The sequence below is a fragment of the Denticeps clupeoides genome, chromosome 8, assembly GCF_900700375.1.
Source record: "Denticeps clupeoides chromosome 8, fDenClu1.1, whole genome shotgun sequence".
Lineage (NCBI taxonomy): Eukaryota > Metazoa > Chordata > Actinopteri > Clupeiformes > Denticipitidae > Denticeps > Denticeps clupeoides.
Window position 1 is genome coordinate 2,250,650 of NC_041714.1, and position 23,518 is coordinate 2,274,167.

General features: G+C 43.1%; 2 protein-coding genes across 4 annotated transcripts in view; both read left to right on the plus strand.

The window, feature by feature from the left end:
• Positions 1 to 13,085, plus strand: part of cep170aa (centrosomal protein 170Aa) — a 31,416-nt gene extending 18,331 nt beyond the window's left edge. The window contains exons 9-20 of one of the 3 annotated variants that reach the window (XM_028989378.1): positions 1,477 to 1,985; positions 3,281 to 3,379; positions 4,285 to 4,420; positions 4,648 to 6,192; positions 6,537 to 6,587; positions 8,197 to 8,440; positions 9,242 to 9,422; positions 9,534 to 9,701; positions 9,810 to 9,898; positions 10,339 to 10,432; positions 10,522 to 10,573; positions 10,914 to 13,085. In XM_028989378.1, the coding sequence (XP_028845211.1) occupies positions 1,477 to 1,985; positions 3,281 to 3,379; positions 4,285 to 4,420; positions 4,648 to 6,192; positions 6,537 to 6,587; positions 8,197 to 8,440; positions 9,242 to 9,422; positions 9,534 to 9,701; positions 9,810 to 9,898; positions 10,339 to 10,432; positions 10,522 to 10,573; positions 10,914 to 11,161 (3,416 nt within the window). In that variant the 3' untranslated portion in view covers positions 11,162 to 13,085. The remainder of the gene's footprint in view (positions 1 to 1,476; positions 1,986 to 3,280; positions 3,380 to 4,284; positions 4,421 to 4,647; positions 6,193 to 6,536; positions 6,588 to 8,196; positions 8,441 to 9,241; positions 9,423 to 9,533; positions 9,702 to 9,809; positions 9,899 to 10,338; positions 10,433 to 10,521; positions 10,574 to 10,913) is intronic. The other 2 variants (XM_028989379.1, XM_028989380.1) reach the window with 2 other exon arrangements.
• Positions 13,086 to 19,243: 6,158 nt separating this feature from the next.
• On the plus strand, positions 19,244 to 21,861 carry LOC114795627 (speckle-type POZ protein-like). Its single transcript, XM_028989138.1, has 9 exons — positions 19,244 to 19,312; positions 19,838 to 20,096; positions 20,215 to 20,363; positions 20,461 to 20,585; positions 20,743 to 20,908; positions 21,008 to 21,063; positions 21,248 to 21,370; positions 21,472 to 21,614; positions 21,729 to 21,861. The coding sequence occupies exons 2-9, from the start codon at positions 19,963 to 19,965 to the stop codon at positions 21,859 to 21,861; spliced, it is 1,029 nt and encodes a 342-aa protein (XP_028844971.1). The 5' UTR covers positions 19,244 to 19,312; positions 19,838 to 19,962.
• The last annotated feature ends 1,657 nt before the right edge of the window (positions 21,862 to 23,518 follow it).

Below are 23,518 nucleotides of genomic sequence, written 5' to 3' on the forward strand. Positions count from 1 at the left end.
CCTTTCTTCTGCTCTAGACCCCTTTTTCTAGCCACCGTCTTCTCTCTCTCCCAGCCATAATAACACATTTACACCCAGTGAACTTGAACCACTGCAGAATTCTAATAAATGATCAAAAGTAGACAGGATTCTACTGGATTATCTGTGACATGTTGGTTGCTGCCATGCAGGAGCATTTCCACAGGATTTTTTTTAATTCTCTTACTTGCATTGTGTTAGTAGTGAGGTGGAACCAATAGTTCTTTAAATAGTTTGTTGGGATAATGCTGGTTAGGGAATGTCTGCAGTTGTTTGGTCACTACTGAGAACAAATCGGTTTTGAATTGAAATTCATCATATCCTCCTGCTTCAATTTACAATTATCAGAACTCTTGAGCTTTCAGTCTCTCAATTTCAAAAGAACTGAATAAACCTGAATGATCCGTGTTGTGTTTGGTCTGTTTCAGTGACACCTCTGCCTCTGTGTGCGTATGTTTTACTTGTTAAAAGCACCCAGTTCCATTACCTGCGTGTAGAGCAGCTAGAGCATGTGCAATAATTCAAAATGGCAGATATTCTGCTAAAGTCCATATTTTCAGGGGATGCACTCGGCGATGAGGCTTGAAAAAACGCATGTTCTGCAGTTTCCTCACTTCAATCCCCTCCCGCTGCTTTGCCCTGCTCCCTTTCTGCACCGTGCAGCTGGAATACTGGGTGGGTCCTATCGGGCTGCGGCTGTTCACCTGGTTCTCAGTTGCAGATTCCTGGGATGCAGGTTGTGAGTTTTTCTGCCTGGGTTGCGGGAGAAAATGTCACTGATGAATTAGGGTTTGGGGGTGGGAAGGTGCTGACATGGACAAACATGACGTAGGCACATGTGCTGTCGGACAATGCAGTTTTTCCAGTTAGAGGCGTGGCAGCCGTGCATTGTCAGGTTTTTGTCCCAGTTCAGCTGGATGCTCGTTGGATTGCAGAAGAAACAGTCGCGCTGCGATCTGCATGTGGAGAGAAAACTGTCGGGAGGCATCAGGGACACAGAGCGACATTGTGTGGGGTCCCAGGCGTGGTGACAACACCGGCTGGAAATATTCATGAGTTCAGGTGGGTCGCCTCAGACAACTGATCGACAGAACAGAGAGGGGAGGGAAGAACAAAGTGTCAGTGTGTGTGGGGGCGGTTTGTTTAGTCTGGGAAGTGTTGCCACCGCTCTCTTCGCTGGCCGGAGGGGACGCCGTGTGACTGGTGCAGGGCCGGTGCTGGTGAAAGGTGGCGCTGTGCGGCTCTGCTGAAGGGCTCCTTTGTGTGTGGCTGCGGTGTGGAAGGCCAGTAGCTGGAGCTGCCAGGTTGGAGCCTCCTCCCCCTCTTCCTGCTCTTCTCTCCCACTCGTCCCGTCCTTCGCCCGCCTGAAGTAGCACGCCGCTGCGCCGCTCCGGAGCACCTCGGCGCTGTTGCCGTGTTTTCGATGCTCTTCTTCATTGTGATGATCTTGCCCCGCAGGCAGCAAGCATGAGGACGGGACGCAGAGCGACTCGGAAAACGGCCTGGCCCTGCGTTTTGGCGGGCGGAGACAGGCTCTGGAGGAACGGCTGAGGGCGGCAGCGGGCGGACGAGTGAAGTACGGCGGCGGCGGCGAGGGCCCCTCACCCTGCAGCCGCACGGCGTTCATGATCGAGTTCTGCAAAGAGGACAACCCTCACAAACGCCGCTCCTACTCCTTCTCTCAGACTGCACCTGTCTTGGGGGGTGTGGCCGGGGAGGGGCTCTGCCCCACTCCGCCCTCGCGGCCCAGAGTTGTTGCCACGGCAGCAAATGAGAGCAAAAGGACGGCGTCGCCACTGGCGACAGCTGCCCCCGCAGCTGCACAGCCACAGCATCAACAGAAGCCAGACGAGCCCGGCCTGACCGAGGACAAACAGGAGGACGACCAGAGCGATAAAGGAACATACACCATTGAGCTGGAAAACCACAATCCTGAAGAAGAAGAGGCACGCCGAATGATTGATAAGGTAGGCATTATGGGAAGATTTGGGAACATTTACATTTAGAGCATTTATCAGATGCCCTTATCCAGAGTGACTTACAATTACAGGGACAGTCCCCCCCTGGAGCAATTTAGGGTTAAGTGTCTTGCTCAGGGACACGATGGTAGTAAGTGGGATTTGAACCTGGGTCTTCTGGTTCATAGGCGAGTGTGTTACCCACTAGGCTACTACCACCCATTGGGAAACATTGGGAGGAACTCAGTCCAGGTAACTTCTACATTAAACATTTCAGTTTAGCAGTTTTGCAGTACCGTACTGGTGGAATAGAACAGACTGTTTTCTCTTACATAACACCTTGAAATTAGCAGGCACAACCCTTCCTTTTTCATTGATTAATTGATTGAAAAATCAGATCAGTTTTGAAAACTTGGTTGCCTGAGAAAGACACGACCTATATAGTTACAAGCACTTAATACCTTTGTGGCCCTGTATGCCAAATATTGCTGGGATATTAAGTAATGGATTTTTAAGTAACGGATTAATTACCAGTAATGAAGCGCATTTCTCACCCTTTTTTACTGCTCATGGTCACACTGTGTGTTAATGAATGGCCTCACATGCTGACCATCCCTGCACTTATACCCTGTGTCATGACATGTCGTGTTGATTTATTGCATCATATTCGCGTCAACAGATTTCCTCTTGAATCCCCCTTTTGGCTGGGAGCGATTAGAAACGAAAAGAGACTGTTTATACCTGCAGTCAGTTGAATTAAGCGGGTGAACATTAACTCCCCCACAGATCATTAATTTTGCAGTAAAATATACAATACAGGTTTGAACCCTTTTCAAATACCACATTTTTATTTCCTACAGATTTTCTTATATTGAAGTCACAGAAGTCTGCTTTTGCTCTCTGCTTTTTACACCTCTTTCCCCAGATTGTGTGCTGGTGGCCAGTTTGGCCCGCAGTTGTTATTCTGAGCAGCACGCTGCATAGTTCCTGCTGTGGCAGTGGAAGTCTAATGGATTTATAATGGGCTTCTAGAGTTTCTCGCAAAAGGGTTTAGCCTTTATCCTGCTTTCCTCCAGGGAGTATTAAACTGAGGGCTTTTAATGTAGCTGTTATAAAGGAGAAAAGGAGAAATAAAGTCCCTATTTTTATTTACTAGCCACAAATAATCCTAAAATAATAGGGTAACAAGTTTAAGATGAGGATAAAATTATATAACCATTCTGCTTTCGCTGCCATTGAGAACATCAGCAGGTCAAGCCATGGACAGTCTTATCTAGTGTATGTCTAAACATTGCGGATCCCAGGTGTTCGGGGTGGAGGCGAACCAGGACCCCGCACAGTGCAACCTGCAGCAGCTGGAGGGCAAATCCAGCGAGAGCAAGAAAGCAGGAGGCAAAACTGAGGTAATGGACTTTCTAAATACTGAGAGCAGAAGGGGCCTACAAGACAAAAATCCAAATAATTACGTGATCAAAACAGAAGATTATGAAGATAGTTACATGCTTGAACAGAACAAGATGTAAAATAGAATTATGATAAGCAGACTTGGCTACACTGAGGTCAGTGCATGCATCCATTTAGATGTACCACTTTTTGAAAATTAAACTGCATTATGAGGAATTAGCAGGGAGATTGGTATGAAGAAGAATTCTAGTACTACATTATTTTAAATGAGAAATGGCTATAAATCAGATTCAGACATATTGCATTAAACATCATCTGATTTATCATTGGAAACATTTCATAACCTTTTTATGGACAGACTGATATTTGATAGGCTATTATTATGCTTAAATATAAGTGTTGATACCACAAGGTGTTGTCAGAGTCAGTATCTCCATGAATGATGTTGAATGTAAAAGTTTCCTTTTATAGGAACTTTGTAAAACCATTTGATCAGAGGCATGGAAAACGCTTATCCCTGAAAACGACACCCTCTCTAATGGGTGAAGCATTGCTTTGTGCATGAGAAGTGAGGAATATGATGAATAATGCTGTCTTTCCCTCCTGGCAAAATTGGTCTTTCTCTCTCTGTCTCGATACAACACATACCATGCATTTCCAAAGATGTGAGTCACTGTAATAGTAGATAATATATAGTTGCATAACTTGATTAGAATAACTACAGTGTTTTATTGTATTGATTTGTAATTAGTTGCACAATTGCACACTGTAAATTTTACAAGCATAACCAAAGCATAATGGGGACTTAGCTGTTCATGTTACAGAGGAAATTTCTAATTATAACAGTATACATGTAATTGAATTAGCGTCTTAATCTATTATGACCCCCATTCTGTCCCCACAGATTCTCGCTGATGAGTCTGTGGCGGTCGGAAGCACTAGCTGGGTTTCTCAGTGGGCCGGCGTAGCGTCCAATCACATGCGGACAGACCCTGAAGGCTCCGGGGCAGAGCCACCGCCCTTTGTTCATCAGGAGCGAGGTAGGTCTGAGAGCTTTTTGGTTCTCACTGCGCCGCTGTGAACATTTGCCTGCTGATGTTAAATGCCAGATGTCCAGCTTGTTCAAAATATGGTTCCATGGTAATCTCATTAGCATTCTTATCCAATAAGATTACAATGCAGTGGTTGGTGAAATGAAAGGAGGTTGTATTGTGATGAATTTGGTTTTAAGTATTTTGACGTTTTAGCTTCTTTTTTGTCTTTTCAGGACTTGGTGCATTTGAGTCTAGTGCCACTGCCACCTCTAGCAGCACTGAACGTAAGAGGAGGACCTTGCCTCAGCTCCCCATTGAAGAAAAAGCTAAACTTGGCAAAGGCTCCACATCCCTTGGGCCAAGCTCGGGGATAGGGGAGAAGCAGGACACGGAACCTCAGGAGAAGGAAAACCACACAGACCACAAAGGTGATGGCGAATGCCTTCCACCTATCAAGACTGATGAAATCATGACCAGCAAGCAAGTTCCTTCCAACACACTGCAGCAAGAAGGAAACAGCACCCAGAAGTCATGGTCCCCTTCCAAGCCCCCCATTCGACCTGCGGGAAGCGAGAAACGAGTGGATGACAGCCGGAAGAGGCGACCAGAAGAGAAGAGCAAAAGTGAAGATGGTGCAGAGAAGTCTGGAAGGCCTCTCGTTCGTCAGGGTAGCTTCACCATCGAGAAACCTAGCAGCAATGTACCCGTAGAGCTCATCCCACGCATCAACAAGCAAATGGCTGAGTCGCGGCAACGCAGAGACTCGACCGGCAGCATGGACACGGCCACACTCCTGAAGGACACAGAGGCCGTCATGGCCTTCCTGGAAGCCAAGCTCCGTGGTGAGAACAAGCTGGATCGTGGTATTGAGAGCAGTGCGCCACCGCGTCCTCCAACTGGATCCATCTCGCCCGAGTCGGACATCGACACCACCAGTCAGGCCAGTCAGGCGGCCGGCGAGAGCGACCGTAAGGCTGTGGTCAAGCGGCGCTCACTCAGCAGCCTGCATCGAGAAAAGAGCAATGCAAGCTCCACGGCCAAGGCTGCAGCTGGCACCCGCGATCGCCTTGAGCGGAAAGCCAAAGCCCGAGTTTCCGAAACTCGGCCGGACGCGCGCCGCGCTGCCCAGGCGGGCGCCTCGCGTGTCCGCCAGGCCTCCCTTGACCTCACTGATGACGACCAGACCTCCTCACTGCAGCTCTCCACCATGTCTGATGTCCTCTCCTCTGACCAGGAGACATATTCAGGACGGTCCAATGGGCGGGGGCACTTTACCTCCACCGACGACCTCCTTCAATCCAAGATGAAGACCTGCAAATCCAGCAAGGCTTCCCAGCCAACGGCCACAGCACTTGGGAAGCAACCTACTTTACCCCAGCCCCGGCCCACCAGGGCGTCTTTGTTACGCAGGGCCAGGCTCGGTGACACCTCCGACACGGACCTGGCGGACGCCGACAGGGTGTCTGTGGCCTCGGAGGTTTCCACCACCAGCTCCACCTCCAAGCCTCCGTCGGGCAGAAAGATTCCGTCCCGGATCGACATGCTGGCCCAGCCGAGACGCACTCGCCTCGGCTCCATCTCGGCCAGGAGCGACTCGGAGGCGACGGTGAGCCGCACGGCGGCAACACGTCTGTCCGCCGAGACTGCGCTGAGGCTGGGGCTGCGCTCGGCGACGCCACCCGATGGAAAGATTACGGCCCGGGCCAGAGCCAACAGCATCTCCAAGCTGAACGACCACAGGGCCAAATCCTCCACCCCCATCAGCAACTCTCCAGCAGGTAAAGATAACGATTCTGATCTCGGCTCTTTTATTCCTTGTGCCGCCCTGGCAACCTTGATGTGTTGATACAGCGTGTTAATATTTATAGCCAGCACACTTCCTTCTAAAACTCCTGGTTATTGGATATATTTAGCTCTGTGGTAACTTCAAATGATAACCTGACGCCAGCACAAGTACAGTTACTCTGGAAAAGGATTTTCTCAGTGTGTCTGTAATTACAGCATTTCTTAAACTATTGTTCAGTCTTTGAGCAACGTTGTCAGTCAGTGTGTGTATGTGTGATTATTTTAATGTGTGTGTTTTTGTCTTGTTCTTGTTTAAATGGATGATCATTCTGCACAGAGAGCCCTTTGCCTGACTCAGAAAGTACCGCAGCAATGGAGGAGCCTCTGGGTACTGTGCTTGTGTGTGTGTGTGTGTGTGTGTGTGTGTGTGTGTGTGGGTGGGTGCTTTTTGGAAACCTGGGTCATGTATGATTATATAGATCTAAGAAATTACAGTATTTAGAGGGGGAAATAAATGGAAAGAAGTAATTTTGTAAGTTATCTACATGACTCAGGTTGACTTAGTCTTGGTTTACCATCCATCCATGTCCACTGGTGCAGTAATGACCCAGTCCATTTTTTTTAGCACTGATATGTCATCAGTGCATATATCCCTCCTGCATAAAAAAGCAGCCAAGACTGATGTAGCTGATATAATGTTGTTGTTTTTTAGGGCACTGAATTATGTGCAAGATTGAACCAGTATCTGTTTTCTGTCTTTATTGGTGCCAGGACATTTGGACTGAATGTGAAACCTTCCTAACTGTTCCTTCTGCATCTCTCCTCAATGGAAAATATGGAATATGTAAACAAATAAAGATCTAAATAAATGAAAAGATATGTAAATATATAAAGCCTGAAATTACCTTTTCATGCCCTTGATAGCTTAGTGGAGACAGGGCATGTTTGTTGCTAGACATGGTTTTTCCAATATTACTGAAATTCATGGATCTGAATACAGTCTGCAGACTGACATCTTTGACGGGCTCCTCTTTGCGGTTGTCATCAGTTTTCTTAACAGTAAAGTGTAAACTAGCTGACCAACCTTGATATATAGTGAAAAGGGTAGTATTGAGTCTGACTTGATCATCGCTGTTTGTTTTGGCTTTGTGCTTTTAAGATGGTCAATGGAAGCTTCTAAACTGCTTGTGTGAAAACCTGTAACCCTTAATATGAAGGTTTATAATCCTGCGTAATGATGGAAAGATGATATTCTGTAATATGACAGTTTGGGTGATTGACAGATAGGACTTGAATTTACCTCATCAAAACATTAAGCTGACCAATTCCATTAATTTTTTTTAATGTTGCTCATTAAATTAACCAGTAAAGAGAGTTAAAGTTTCCTTTTAAGATAAAAAGTATTCTTAGACGAATGACATAACTTTAGCATTAAAGTTCTTTGGTTGGTTATGTGTGTGTGTGTGTGTGTGTGTGTGTGTGTGTGTGTGTGTGTGTGTGTGTAGGCCTTAGCATACCCAACATATGGGTTTTCACAAATGACTTTTAAGTGACCAGGAAGAAGCTGAAGCTGGGAGACGGAGAACGTCCTAGGCCCGCATGTCGTGGTCCACTTACATTTATTTCTGTTAATGCAGTACTTGCCCCTGCACTAACTTTTATTTTATTGAACCAAATGTCACAAGTGCAGCCTCCCATTTAGTACTCCCATAAATCCTAACATCTTTTTGCTTTACATCCTCCATATTCTACATCCCCAGCTTGCAGGGCACAATTTCTGTGTTGTTATTGCTTTTTTTTAACTAAAACATTAATTTGATGATGTTTTATCTTACCTTGGCATGTAATAAAATGGATTTTTGATGCTCTGTGTTTAGTATCGCCATCATTCGACATTTCATGATTAACAGAAACAGCTGGTGGAAACCTAGACTCCACCACAGTTAACATGTGGTTCAGTGACTGTTTCCTTAGCAACCGTGTCTTTTGTCTGACAGTGGTGACAAACCGGTGGAGACGCTTGCCACCCGAGTATGCCTCCACCTCAGAGGACGAGTTTGGGTCCAACCTCAATTCGCCCAAACATGGGCGCCTGCGTACAGGCACCGTCGCGCGAGGCACCAGGGTGGGGGGCTCCGCCCCTGCCACACCCGGCCCGGCAGGCATCATGCTCAAGCACAGAATGAAGGAGCAGGAGGAATACATCAGAGATTGGACCGCCCACAGTGAGGAGATTGCCAGGTACTCATCTGCTCCAACACACACACAAACACACACAACAGAATCTGTGCTCTTCAGCATCAAACTTCTTTCTGCTCATTCACTATACGGATTTATGATGATGTACGCACACAAATTTATTCATGCATTTTTACACATATTGGCACAAAATACACACTTCTGTATTTTTTTTATAAAACACAGATCCATCGAACACATCGAAACACACACTCTCCCTGTATCGCCTCCATTATGATGTGCCTCATTGTTGTAGCTGTGAGTCTCATCTGTCAGCTCTGATGGCATGTCCACGCTATGCAGCTGTCACAGGAGGCAACAGAAAAGACAGGCTTGACCTAGTAATCACAGGAAACCTGAGCAGTAACTCTACTACAGTGGCCCAGCACCTTCAGCTCATGCATTTCAAACATACACGCTCAATTCAGTCTCCAGTAAATGCATGCTCACATCCCTACTTTTTATTACATTTGAATCACAAACCTGTGGTGCTCGGACATGTGTACAGTTCTTCTTCTAGTGGTTAAAGCACTTTATTCCTACATCATGGCCTTCAGGATGTAACAATAAATTGTCATGTATCTAAACTATTGTATAGTGTGGTGTGATTACAATAGTCTGATAATAGACTAAATAAATCAAGATGTTTATGGCAGTTTTATGACCACATATCTTATCATTTCTGCATGAAATGTAATGCAGTCCTGTTTAGTAATAAAATCCACAGCGCCTCCTAGTGGACAGACTTTGTGTTGCATATTTGAATGCTGTGCCTTTTCTAGGTACCCATCTGATGTGTAATAGGTTATTTCCCTGTGTGCGCAGGATCAGCCAAGACCTGGCCAAGGACCTGGCCATCCTTGCGCGTGAGATCCATGATGTGGCCGGCGAGATTGACTCGGTCAGCTCCTCTGGCACAGCACCCAGCACCACAGTCAGCACAGCCGCTACTACACCCGGCTCTGCCATCGACACAAGAGAGGAGGTGGGGTGTTCTGCAGTCTCAACGCTGCTTGAGCATTTCTGCCATGGTTTTGTATAATGTCCTAATAGATCTCTAATTTTTTTTCCCTTGCTTCTCTGTCACTTGTCTTAGTTGGTGGACCGTGTGTTTGACGAGAGTCTCAACTTCCGAAAAATTCCCCCTGTGGTGCAGACCAAAGCCCCTGAAATCAATGGGAGACCAGTGGAGCTTCGAAACCGTGTACCAGACAGCCTCGACCCCCAAGCTGCCCTCCGCCGTCGCACTTGGAATCGGGATGAGGTTAGAAGAACAAATCTCAAAATGCCATCTCAGTTGCATTAGTCTGAGGGTAGACCCTGACCACAAATTCATTATTAAATCCATAATTGTCTTGTGATTTTTCGGTAGGCCGTGTTGGACAGTTTGCTCTTGACTTCTGTTGTTCAGTTGTCTTCAAAGATCAGACAGTCTGTGGACAAAACAGCTGGCAAAATCAGGTAAGGTCTACCATCCGATTCTCTGTTAAATCAGAGATATACACACACATACATAAATATTCACACACACACACACACACACACGATCAAATAACTAAATAAATACTACACTTATAATTTGGAGTGATGATGTTTCAAATGCTTTGCTAAACTTGTGCTTCTCACATTCCCCATTCATCTGGTTGATATCCAAAATACTTCCAGGCAGTGCTCCTGCTTTTTCCTTTTTCTGTCAAGCTTGGTGCTGCAGTGGTTGGCCTAATATCAATTAGTATCTGAGAATCTTTTTTTTTTTTTTTTTTTTACAACATTACTATATACACATTTTAAAACTGTGTGTCTTTTTGGCCCACCTTGGGGCTGGAACAGCTTGTTTAATCAGTACTTACCATTTTAAATTAAAATGTATTCATATTTAATTCTCTTCCTTTATTTTTCAGAATATTGTTTAAAGACAAGGACCGAAACTGGGAGGATATTGAGAGCAATCTTCGGGCAGAGAGTGATATACCACTTTTGAAAACATCCAATAAGGTGATCTTCCCTCTCTATGCGGTCAACTGGTTATATAACTTTGAATGATTTAAATTATAATGCCTTAAAAATTATAATGTGCATTTCAGGAAATTTCATCCATCCTGTTAGAGCTGAAGAGAGTCGAGAAGCAGCTTCAAGGTAAAACTTTTTTTCTGAAAAACCTTAGACAAACCTGCTGTCAACCTTTGTTATATTTACATTTATGCTAAGCAACTTACAATCAGTAGTTACAGGGACAGTCCCCCTGGAGACACTTAGGGTTAAGTGTCTTGCTCAGGGACACAATGGTAGTAAGTGGGGTTTGAACCTGGGACATAGGCAAGTGTGTTACCCACTTGACTACTACAACCACATACATTAGTTTTCACAGGTGTTGGAAGATTTTTTTATTATGTGCCACCTACATGCTTTTATTTCCAGAAAACCTCTTGACTTCTTTTTGAACATGGTTTTAATTACTTGTCACATCTCTCCTCAGTAATTAATGCCATGGTAGACCCTGATGGCACACTGGATGCCTTGACCAGCCTGGGACTGGCCAGCCCTGTTCTGTCCAAGCCTAGAACCAGCCCTGGCTCCCAGACACCTCAGGGGCCTCTGCCTGGCCCTGGTGCCACCAAGACACCCTCTGCAGTACTGTCTCCTGGAGATGGCCAACGAGAATTGGGACTCAGTTTCAGTCGCACCCATCCTAGTGGACAGGAGAGCAGTGTCACAAGCAAATGAAGGAAAATAAACTCCAGACCTAGAAAAAGATGTTTTAAAACCTTGACAAATTAACAGAAAAGCATTGTCCCTTTGCACTCCATGACGGCGCACCCCTTATGGACCATTGGATGGTCAGAAATAGAAACCTGGACATGGGCAAATGGCCTCATCTTCTAGATTAATCAAGAGTGCCTCTGGTCTTCTTTTAGCTAAACCTCTTTAACAGTTGATAGGTTTACTTTTGTCTAGGTGCTTTTGTCTAGTTTTACAATTGTCACAATGTGTCTCATGTTGGATGGAGTAAGACTCACTTTCTGGCTCATCTTCTGACTGAGAGCATATGACAATGAAGACAGTTGACCTGAAGATTATCTGTTTATTTGCTCTGACTGTCTCGCCAACAGCGCCGTTGATGAAGAGGATGTTTTAAAAACTGGTTGCTGCTGATCCACATCATAACTCACCATCATAATAAAGTCAATGGACTCTACCATTATTCTCATGAATAATTAGTCAAGAGAGGCAGGCTCTTCTGGAAAATGAATGATGTCTTTTGCTTTGAAGCTTTCTGGTATTAGTAGGGTTGGGCAGATAATAGCTGTGTTAAGCACAATTAGACAAGACTGCTATTTGGATCTTTTCAGCATCAAGAAAGTAGCATATTAAAATGTTCAATTTGAAACTGAGATAGAAAATATAACAAAATAAAAACAATGTTTGGCCAAGGTAGCTGTTGGTGGATTAGATGTTCTCCACCATGGCAGTATTTTACATTCTGTCCATGCACAGTCCACTATCTGTCCAGCCTTACTCCTTACCAATCAGAAAAGACCTGTTTCTTTCAAACTTAGCAGAGGAGGTCAGTTCCTGCATTAAAAAAAACATTCAAAGAAAGGATGCAATATTTTCCTGGCTAATCACAAATGTGAAACAAGTTACCAAACAATATGCAATATCCCAGAATTTGTATAATTTTTTTTACTTCACTCAAGCTGAAACTTGAGACATGTAGCAGTACTTTGTGTCTTTTGGACTCTTATCAAACATTTTATACAGGTTTGTGTTTATAAGGACTGAATGACAATAATGTTTCAAATGACCTGCCCTACTCCTATTTAAGTACCTTGCATTTTATTCAGTACTGAACATGGATTGCTGGCTTACTTCTGGCTGTTTGAAATGTTTCTCATTTTTACATGGGCTATCAAAAATCCAGCCTTAATTCAGGCAAGACTGTGGACAACAGTGTAAACGTGCATCTTACTTCAGACAACAGATTAATGTCAGTCTAAGAATATTGTTTTCTTGGACGTTTTTCATGTTATTTAACTGACTACATCTGAAGCCTTAGGCCTTTGACCACTTGTTCTTCCTCTATGTGTCTGTTGTACTGTTCTTGTGTATGAAAAGCTTTTTCTCTGTAGTTGGTCTGTGGAAGGATATCTGAACCACTTTTCTTGCCTTGCCATTAAAAAGCCATGTGTAGATAGTGCCACCGTGTTTAGAAAAGTTAACCATTTGCAAAATTAGGTACTAGTATTCCTTCATTTATCATATGCTTCTTTTTCAGTATTCGTGCTTGGATTTGCTATGTATGATGTCACCAAGTGCCCATATTCAAAAGGTTTCTTTTAATTGAAAAACCTAAGAAGTAAACGTTTTTATTCCATCCCAGTGGACTGAAATCCTGCTGTGGGAACCGAATATCTCAACTCTGCATCCTAACAGATCCATCATTTTATTATTTCCTGGTGTACGACTGTACTCCTAAGAAATGAGGTGACTGTTACAGTAAGTGCTTGGTACAGATTTCTTTTTTTTGTTTATGTCATCAGTGTTTTTTATTTTATTTATTTTTTTGTCATTTTTCTTGTATTATATTGTCGATGTACTTTATTTCACTCATTTTGTTAATTATATCATATTCTCAATAAAACAACAAAAAAAATGCTTGTTGGTGTGGCTGAAGAGTGACATGCTGAGCAAAGCTGAGCAGAGTCTGTAGTAACCATAGTGGTTAACCATAAACTATAAACCATAGTCTCCCAAACCATAAAGATTGTGGGAGAAATTATTAGAAAATAAATTTCTAAGGATGAGAAATGCCATGTGTGAGCGTGTGAACCTGAAATGCGTGTGTCTAATGCTCAATGCATCAGACTTGAGAGTGACGGTTTTTGACATGGTCAACATGGGCCATTGCCCAGGGTGGCATCATGGATTTTCAGAATGATTCCTTTTTTTTCTTTCTGTATGCAGGGTTCTCTATTGCCCATTTGTAAGTGTGCCCTCCATTTGGTGTGAATTCTGGCGGCCAAAAAGGCGCTTGCGTTTGAACACCAAACCACTAAGTGGTGTTAAAAAGGTGTTGTGGGAGTCATGTGGTGAGGTGCCAGGTAATGGCAGGCTACAGTGGAGCTCAGAAACCCAGATAGTTATATACAGTGGAGGAAATTATTATTTGATCCCTCGCTGATTTTGTAAGTTTGTCCAATGACAAAGAAATGAAAAGTCTCAGAACAGTATCATTTTAATGGTAGGTTTATTTTAACAGTGCGAGATAACACATCAAAAGGAAAATAAAAAAATAACTTTAAATAAAAGATAGAGAATGATTTGCATTTCATTGAGTGAAATAAGTATTTGAACCCTCTAAAAAAAAAGACTTAATACTCAGTGGCAAATCCCTTGTTTGCAAGCACAGAGGTCAAACGTTTCTTGTAGTTGATGACCAAGTTTGCACACATTTTAGGAGGAATTTTGGTCCACTCCTCTTTGCAGATCATCTCTAAATCACTAAGGTTTCGAGGCTGTCTCTGTGCAACTTTGAGCTTCGGCTCCCTCCATATGTTTTCTATTGGATTAAGGTCAGGAGACTGACTAGGCCACTCCATGACATTTACATTACATTTACATTTACGGCATTTGGCAGAGGCCCTTATCCAGAGCGGCTTACAACGTGCTTAAGTTACCATTGATGAAGAGATCAATTCCGGTTCACTAGGACCCCAACTATGAATACATCTATTTTATTCACTCTGTTGTAGATTCTGTACACAAGTTCGACAACAAGAAAGTTACAATTTAATCTAAATATTCTTTAAAGCGGAAGGTCTTGAGCTGTCGTTTGAAGGTGCTCAGTGACTGAGCTGTTCTGACCTCGAGGGGAAGTTCATTCCACCACCGAGGGGCCAAGACAGAGAAGAGTCTAGATGAATGTTTTCCTTTTACCTTCAGAGATGGAGGGACCAGGCAAGCAGTACTGGAGGCTCGGAGTAAACGAGGTGCAGTGTGAGGTGTAATAAGGGCTGTGAGGTAGGATGGTGCTGCTCCATGTTTGGCTTTGTAGGCCAGCATCAGTATTTTGAACCTGATGCGTGCAGCTACTGGGAGCCAGTGGAGGGAGCGTAGCAGAGGGGCGGTGTGGAGAATTTGGGAAGGTTGAGATTCAGTGGTGCTGCTGCATTTTGTATGAGCTGTAGAGGTCGGATGGTACATAGTGGTAGACCAGCTAGAAGGGAGTTGCAGTAGTCCAGTCGTGAGATTACTAAGGACTGAACCAGTAGTTGGGTGGCCTGGGTTTACAGATAAGGGCGGATTCGTCTGATATTATAGAGAAGGAATCTACATGAGCGGGAAAGATTGCTGATGTGAGTTGAGAAGGAGAGTTGGTTGTCTATTGTTACGCCAAGGTTGCGGGCTGTTGCAGAAGGAGAGAGCTGCGAGTTGTCCAGGTAAATAGCAAGATCCTGATGTGGTGAAGAATCTGCTGGAATGAATATTAGTTCAGTTTTGGTGGGATTGAGTTGGAGGTGATGCGCTGCCATCCAAGACGAGATGTTGGTTAGACATGCAGAGATTTTGGAAGCAGCATGTAGGTCAGAGGGAGGAAAGGAGAAGAGGAGTTGTATGTCGTCACCATAGCAGTGGTAGGATAATCAATGTGAGGAAAATGACCTCACCAAGTGATCTCGTGTAGGTGACCTTAATGTGCTTCTTCTTGAGCCACTCCTTTGTTACCTATGCTGTATGTTTTGGGTCATTGTCGTTCTGGAACACCCATCCACGACCCATTTTCAATTTCCTGGCAGAGGGAAGGAGGTTGTCGCTCAGGATTTTACGATACATGGCTCCGTCCATTTTCCCATTGATGCGATGAAGCTGTCCTGTGCCCTCAGCAGAACAACACCCCCAAAGCAAAATGTTTCCACCTCTATGCTTGACAGTGGGGACGGTGTTTTGGGGGTCATAGGCAGCATTTTTCTTCCTCCAAACACTGTGAGTTGAGTTAATGCCAAAGAGCTCAATTTTGGTCTCATCTGACCACAGCACCTTCTCCCAGTCACGCTCTGAATCATTCAGGTGTTCATTGGCAAACTTCAGACGGGCCTGCACATGTTCTTTCTTGAGCAGGGGGACCTTGCGAGCACTGCAGGATTTTAATCCATTGCAGTGTAATGTGTTTCCAATGGTTTTCTTGGTGACTGTGGTCCCAGCTACTTTGAGGTCATTAACTAACTCCTCCCGTGTAGATCTAGGATGATTTCTCACCTTTCTCAGAATCATTGAGACCCCACGAGGTGAGATCTTGCATGGAGCCCCAGACCGATTTTGTGTTCCTTCTGAACAATTGCAGCAACAGTTGTCACCTTCTCTCCCAACTTCTTGCTAATGGTTTTGAATCCCATTCCAGCCTTGTGAAGGTCTACAATTTTGTCTCTGACATCCTTGGACAGCTCTTTGGTCTTTCCCATGTTGGAGAGTTTGGAGTCTGCCTGATTGATTGATTCTGTGGACAGGTGTCTTTTATACAGGTGACTAGTTCAGACAGGTGTCATTAATGAGGGGGACTAATTGAGTAGGCGTGTCTATCCACTCTGTGGGAGCCAGAACTCTTAATGGTTGGTAGGGGTTCAAATACTTATTTCACTCAATGAAATGAAAATCAGTTTCTATCTTTTATTTAAAGTTATTTTTTCAATTTTCCTTTTGATGTGCTATCTGTCACTGTTAAATAAAATAAACCTACCATTAAATTATACTGTTCTGAGACTTTTCATTTCTTTGTCATTGGACAAACTTACAAAATCAGTGAGGGGTCAAATAATTGTTTCCTCCACTGTAATTAAAATTAAACCTTGAAACATCTATTAATCTACAAAAAGACACGGGCACATGATAAAAAATGACATCTAATCAGAAGTACAGTCACACCTGTGAACTTGCTATTGGATAAGCTAAATGAAGGTCAGAGAAGTGACATACAGGGCTTGTTTGCTGAAACCTTGCAGAGTCACATTGAATGGGGTCGCAGTTGATGTGACGCTGATTAAATTTGATCGAACAGAACCCAAAAACTTGTAGCTGCAATCGTCGAGCAACTCTGGATGTGAATCGAGGATCAGGACTGACTGGAGGCGAATATGAGACCCCTGGGCCCGAATCCTAACTAACCTCCAAATATCATATTGATAAGATTTCTCAGATATACAGCCCGAGAGAAAGTTCTGAAGACATGACTAAGGACTAAGGAACACGCATCACCATCATAACATAAACACTGGCACTCCTGGCAACTCAAACTGGAAAATCACCAGGTATAGATGGCTTCCCTGCTAAAATTAATCAAGCTATAATAACACGCCTTTCTAAAGGTGATAAAGATTTAACACACCCAGCCAACTTTAGACCTATTAGTTTGATAAAATATTGTCGAAAATATTGGCAGCAAGATTGAAAACTGTGTTGCCGAAGATTGTTAATAAAGACCAGGTTGGGTTTATTAAACTTATTTATTAAATCATCAGCTGATAATATGAGGAGACTATTACATCTCATGTGGGCAAATAAAAATAATACAAACTCAGTGGTAGCAATCTCACTTGATGCCAAGTAACCTTGACAATGTTAAATGTTATTGATGAATTTTCTAATTTGTCAGGTTACAAAATTAATTTGAATAAATTGGAATACCAGTGTCTCAAACTTGCACTGCTAGTTCATTATCAATCTTCAACTTTAAATGGTTAAAAGGGATGAAATATTTAGGACTAATACTTAATCTGAACATTGATGAAATTATGATTTATATATGTGAAAACTACTCACTAGGATTAAAAAATATTTGGATAATTGGGGCAAGTTACATTTCACATTGTGGGGCAAAGTTAATACAATAAAAATAGTAGTAGCTCCTCTGATCAATTATTTTACCAATATGATACATTTGTATCCCACCACAGATTCTTTTAACATACAATGAAATATGATAAAATAGGTAAAAAAATAGGTATTTTTTATTTGGAGGGACCTGGCCATTTCTGGCAATATTTACAAATTAGAGACTGTTTGAAAGGACCTATAGAACATTTCTTGCTATTACCATCCCTACTCACAAAGGCATCAAAATGGTATAATATATGTCCTTGGGTCAAAAACAATATATGTAGAAGTCTTAAGAATATTTAGGAAAGAGATGTAGGCTGCACTTTTTTGATGAGAAAACATGGTCAACCATCTCCAAAAATTGGGTCTTTATCATGAGGCTTGAGATAAATTTATAAATATTTATAAAATTCTCAATAGATATCATGACACACCAATTTTCTAATGGACATTAGTAAGCATTATTTGTGTTGGAAATGCCAGGATGCAAAAGGTACCCTGTTGCATGCTCTGTGGGAATGTCCACTGGCCTCACTATATGGAAAAGTGTTTTAAAATACATGGCAGGGTGGTTGAAATTAGTTAAAAATTTTAATAATGTGTTAGTAATGTATTGTGACAAATAGTTCTTATGAATAGTTTGGTCCAGATCTATAAAAACTGGCCCAAGCTTTTGGAAATTGCCCAAGTCGATTGGAAATTTCAGAGAGAGGTTGGACTTACTGTTTATTATTTATTCTCAAGGAATTTATTGAGGTTTTTTTGTTGAAATATAATTTAATAACTGGAGTCTGCCTCCGAAAGACATCCACTCCTTTGTTTGTCTTCCCTGCGACCATTACCGATCAGCTGTCCTGCACAGGGGGATCTTCAGGCCCCATTACACTCCTGATAAAACAAGGGAACTGAATGTGCTCTCCTTGTGCCATTCCTCATGTATAATCATAATACAAAGTTTATATTTTGCTGAAGAAAACATTGAACATAAGAACAATACAGGATTAATCAATATCATAAAGCATGAAAAGATAAACAATTATGTTTATCCAACATTAGACTTCCCTTCTCCATTTGTTGCTGGATGAAGAGACTTTCTCTCTGACATTGTGCATAGAGTTACAGCAGGTCGCCATATCTCCACAGTTTAGTCCTCTACTGAACAGTCGTACACACCTACTGAACATACGCATGACTGTCAACACCCACCCACACACTGAACTGTCATAAAGTCTGGAGAGGCATACAGTGAGGAGGTCCAAAGGCTGGTTTGGTGGTGGCTCCAATGGAGCTCTAACACCTCAACAGATGTGAAGAAGGGCCAACAAGGAGTCCACTACTTGTACATTTTTACATTGTACAGCTTTTAGATTTTTATATTGCAGATTCTGGAAACTCCAAACTCATTGTACAATTGTACTAAGCATGACTGTGCAATGTCAATGAAGATTTATTTTATCTCATCTTTCCTATCAACACACTTTACTCTGACTAATTTTTTTTCTTTCTAATAAACAAGGTAAAAGTGCATGTAAATGAGGTCTTATTGGCATAAAGAAATTGCGTCAATGTGTTTGAATGAAGTTGTTATTAAAAAATATAATATAGAATTATGTGAAGCATCAACTTAATTTTCTAAAATCTGTAAGCCAGACGGAGTGATTTTTGCCCCTAGAGGACAAAAGGTGTATAGCAGCCGAGGGACATGATGAGGGTTAATTATCACACACATCTGATCAGCCTCTACCCTGTCCAGCACTCACTGGCTCACTGAGTTGTAATAGTTAAAATAGCAGCAAAACTGCACTTTACAACAAGTTTATTTATTGCTCTTTTTACTATTTCACCACTTCATTTACATTTGCATTTTTTAAAAGCACGTTTCATGATGCACGTCGCGTCGGAAAAGTACGTCATTGTCATGGTAACGGAGTTTATCACAACATGCAGGATTTAAAATGAACAGTCAGAGCTGCGAGAACAGAGAATCTGAGTAGCAGCGAGTTGGTGAGTAACTAAAAAATCAAGTTGTCGGCGGTGGAGCTGCTTTCTGATCTGGCAACATGATTTCTAGATAAAATACTGACAACAAACTGCAGCAGCGCCGCTTATCGTCCCGACATCATGTTAAAGACTCTGATACGAATATTCACGCAAACGCCGTAATTATTGATCGTATTTCTGCACATGCGCGGGTAATTTCCATGTTTGGAAACGAGGTGAAGGGACTCGGTGTAGTGACCAGGTAACACAGCGAGTAGCACATGGAACCAAATTATTCACACTTCGTAGTCTGGTTGTGTGACTGTAGTTTACTGTGTTTGCCCGTGTACTTTTACTGCTCAGGAAGGTAAATTCAGCATTTGTAGATGTAATTTCACCACAAATTCATCTTTCTGTTCTTTAGTCAAGTGGTTCTCTCCCTGTCTGGCTGCATGTTGAGATGTTGGACACTTGTTAGCACTTTAATATCAGGACAAATATTCAATTATGCGCAAATATTCAATTATGTCTCTCAATCATCTCATATAGTTAGAGATTTCTGAGAATCCAAAAGACTGCAGTTGTTGGAGAAGAAGAGGTTCCAGAGTGAAGAGAGAGTCATCAGAGAAGAGGAATTCATCAGCGAGGAGAAGATTCCTGATTCAGCAGCAGAGATGTCCAGCGTCCGCTGCTACACACAGTGCAAAACTGAAAAGTTTTCACTGACCTGGACCATCACAAAGTTCAGCTTTGCCGAAGCTGTTGTGAGGAGCAGCTCCTTCACCAATGCCAGTGAAGAGTTGAAATGGTAGGTGTGGCGTCCATGAAGATCTCAGTGCTGGACTGCTGCTCGAGACTCTGGCTGCTGTTGCTCTGAATGGCGGCATCTTTCTTACACTGCATTTCTTTTATCTCTGTCTTCTCAGGTCCCTGCTCTTGTACACGAATGGCGTAAGCCACTACAAAGGGTACCTGTCTCTCTACTTCCAGCTGGACAGTGGTCCACAGACAGGTATCCGTGCTAAGGGCAGGATGGTCATTCTCAACAGCGATGGAGAAGAGGCCATATCCGGAGGTGAGTCCGCCTGGAGATACAAAACAGTGTAACTGTGTGTGTGTGTTCTCTCACTTTCTGAACTCACACGGCCTATTTGTGTGCTTTTGTTCTGCAGAGATTAAAGTCCACACCATGAGGGACAGGAATGTCCTTGGATTCGACACCTTTGCCAGACGGGAAGACATCATGGACGAGGAAGCGGGAATTCTTCGGGACGACACCCTGACAGTGAACTGTGAAGTATGTTCTGTCTACATAACCACACTGAACACATTAGACATGTCAGTAACAGCGTCTCCTATTGGACGCTGACAGCGTTACTGCGCACCACCTCCATTGTGTGTATGGATGTTGTAGCTGAGTAAAGTGTAGTAACCGCTGTGTTGGCTTGTTGTAGATTCACGTGTTGCTCCCACCGGAGAACACCCAGCGTCAGCAGGTGAAGGTGCCCGTGTGCAGGATGGCTGATGAGCTCGGGAACCTGTGGGACCAGTCCCTGCTCCCAGACTGCTCTCTGGTTGTGGGGGGACAGGAGTTCCAGGCCCACAAAGCCATCCTAGCAGGTACCACACTCACATGTGCACAAACACCAACAGTGATTGGTGGAAGTGGTGATCTTCTGGCGATCTAACGTTGTTCCTTTTTTTTTTCTCCTTCTGCAGCTCGCTGTCCAGTCTTCAGGGCCATGTTCACACATGACATGAAGGAGCGCCAGACCGTAAGTCTCTGTCCTAAATCGTAGCCCTTGACCTGTAATCCCCAATATGTTTCACGTTACAGCAAAAAAGAAAGATTTGTAATCTTCATTCTTTGTAGTTTAACAGACACAGTCCAAACTCTGACTTCTCTCTTACTGTCAGTGTTCAGAACCAAATTCATCTCAGCTCTGCTTTCTCCTCTAGAACCGCGTGGAGATCCAGGGGGTGGAGCCGGAGGTCCTGAGAGAGCTGGTGACCTTCATTTACAGCAGCAAAGCACCCAACATAGAGGACATGGCTGCCGATCTGCTAGTAGCAGCAGACATGGTAGCTAATGCTCACACACTCACACACACACACACACAGTAATGCAAACTCAGCACACACTTACTCAGCAGGATCTGAGACGCTCTTTTTCGCTCTCCCAGTATCTCCTGGACCGACTGAAGAGGATGTGTGAGGAAGTTCTGTGCAGGAGTCTCACGGTGGAGAACGCTGCCGAGATCCTCATCATCGCTGACCTCCACTTGACCCCGGAGTTGAAGGAAGAGGCCATCACCTTCATCAACAGGTGGGTGACGCTCCCACAGCTCATTTAATCTGGGCTGTTTCTTACTTTCAGAAGATGGATGGTATTGTGTGAATCTTTAATAAACAAGATGCTTTATCTCCTTTTCTCTTTTAGCCATTTTTCAGACGTCTTGAGGACACCTGGATGGAAGACCGTCCAGATGGATCATCCTTGTCTCATGGCAGAGCTGTATCGCTCCCTGGTCTCTGCTGGGGCTTCGCCATCCAAGCGACCTCGGCTCTATTAATTTTCTTCTCTTTTATTGTCCCTTTTTTTCTAATATGTGTTTCATTTTGATGATTTTGCAGGACCTGGAGTTGTTCCCCACCTTGATGACATCACCAGGACTTTTCAGTATTTTTTGACCAACTTATGTGAGGTAGTTTTTGAAGTTAATTTCTATAGTTTTAATTTCATATAAATGCACATAACTGTTATAAAACACAAACCTTCTTGTACACACACACACACACACACATGGAGTTTTGGTCTGATTGAACCTCTGGTTTTTTTCAGGATTTCCAGACTGGTTTTGGAGCAGTACAGTAGATATATGTTTTATTATTAGTAGTGATTATATTATTGCTTGTATCGTTTTTTGTTACAATTGTGTACATAATATATGTTTATTATTAGTAATATTATAAAAGTAATTTACCATTTAATTAATAAGTTGTGTCTTGTTGAGCTTTGTTTTTGTTCCTCACAAGGTTTCTTTTTGTCTTTACTGTGGTTTTGGGTTCTGCAATAATTCCAATGTACATAGTTTAAAATAAAAATATATACTAAATCAATAAAGTAATGTTTGCACAATATTTATACATAAAAATAAAAAAGGCTTTAAAAATGAATGTCTTTTTTGTGATGCTTATTTCATTTTTATCCAGAAGTCTCTACATACAGCCACACACTCCTGAGCATAAATTCATAATAATTTTAGAAACTGTATAATGTACCAGAATATCTTTATCATTGTGACAATGAAATTAGGTGCAGTCCCTGAGCCAGAAATGAATATTAAATAAAAAGGCACACATGCGCCAAACAGGAATATTTCCCCGGAGTGAGATGGAACCAATAGTTCTTTAAATAGCTTTTAAATAGTTGGGATAATGCTGGTTAGGGAATGTCTGCAGTTGTTTGGTCACTACTGAGAACAAATCAGTTTTGAATTGAAATTCATCATATCCTCCTGCTTCAATTTGCAATTATCAGAACTCTTGAGCTTGGTTTCTGGATTTGGGTTTTCTCGTCTTCACAGACACGTGTTCTGTCTCCTGTCTTCTACCCACCATGTGACAGATCTGGGGGTGGAGGGTCTTAGCTCTGTGAGCGACCAAAGAAGAGACTTCATCTTGATGGAGATTCAATCTGGCTCGAATCTCCTCAAGAGTTTCTTCCACCTTTTATATGTCCCACTGTGCCACATGGACTTGGAAGTGACATCCTGCCCAGTCCCAGTGAGACGACTGAATCCTGCAGAGAGCTCAGCTCTAATGATAGCAGCCGGAGAAACGGAGCATCTTCTGGTCAGGCCATGTCTGTCCAAGACTCTGAAGGCATGCCAGACATTGTTGAGGATGAAGTTGAAGATGATGATGTTAATGTTAATCAGTTCAACTGGACCTCAACAAGAAGATGCAGTGACCCATGAATACCCCGGCCAGGAAGAAGATCTCCAGGACTTTAGAAGTTCTTCTTCATGTGTATCATTACATCAGTGAGATCCAGCAGATCTATCTGGTGATTCCCTCTGGAGGCCAAGCTGGACAAGAACATGAAGACCCTGGTTTTGTGATTCCTGTCACCTCAGTGTCAACATAAAAGCGAGATTCACCGGCTTCCAACAAGAAGTTTGGATCTTGCAGGAAACTCTCGCCAGAGCGACTGCACATCTGCTTGTG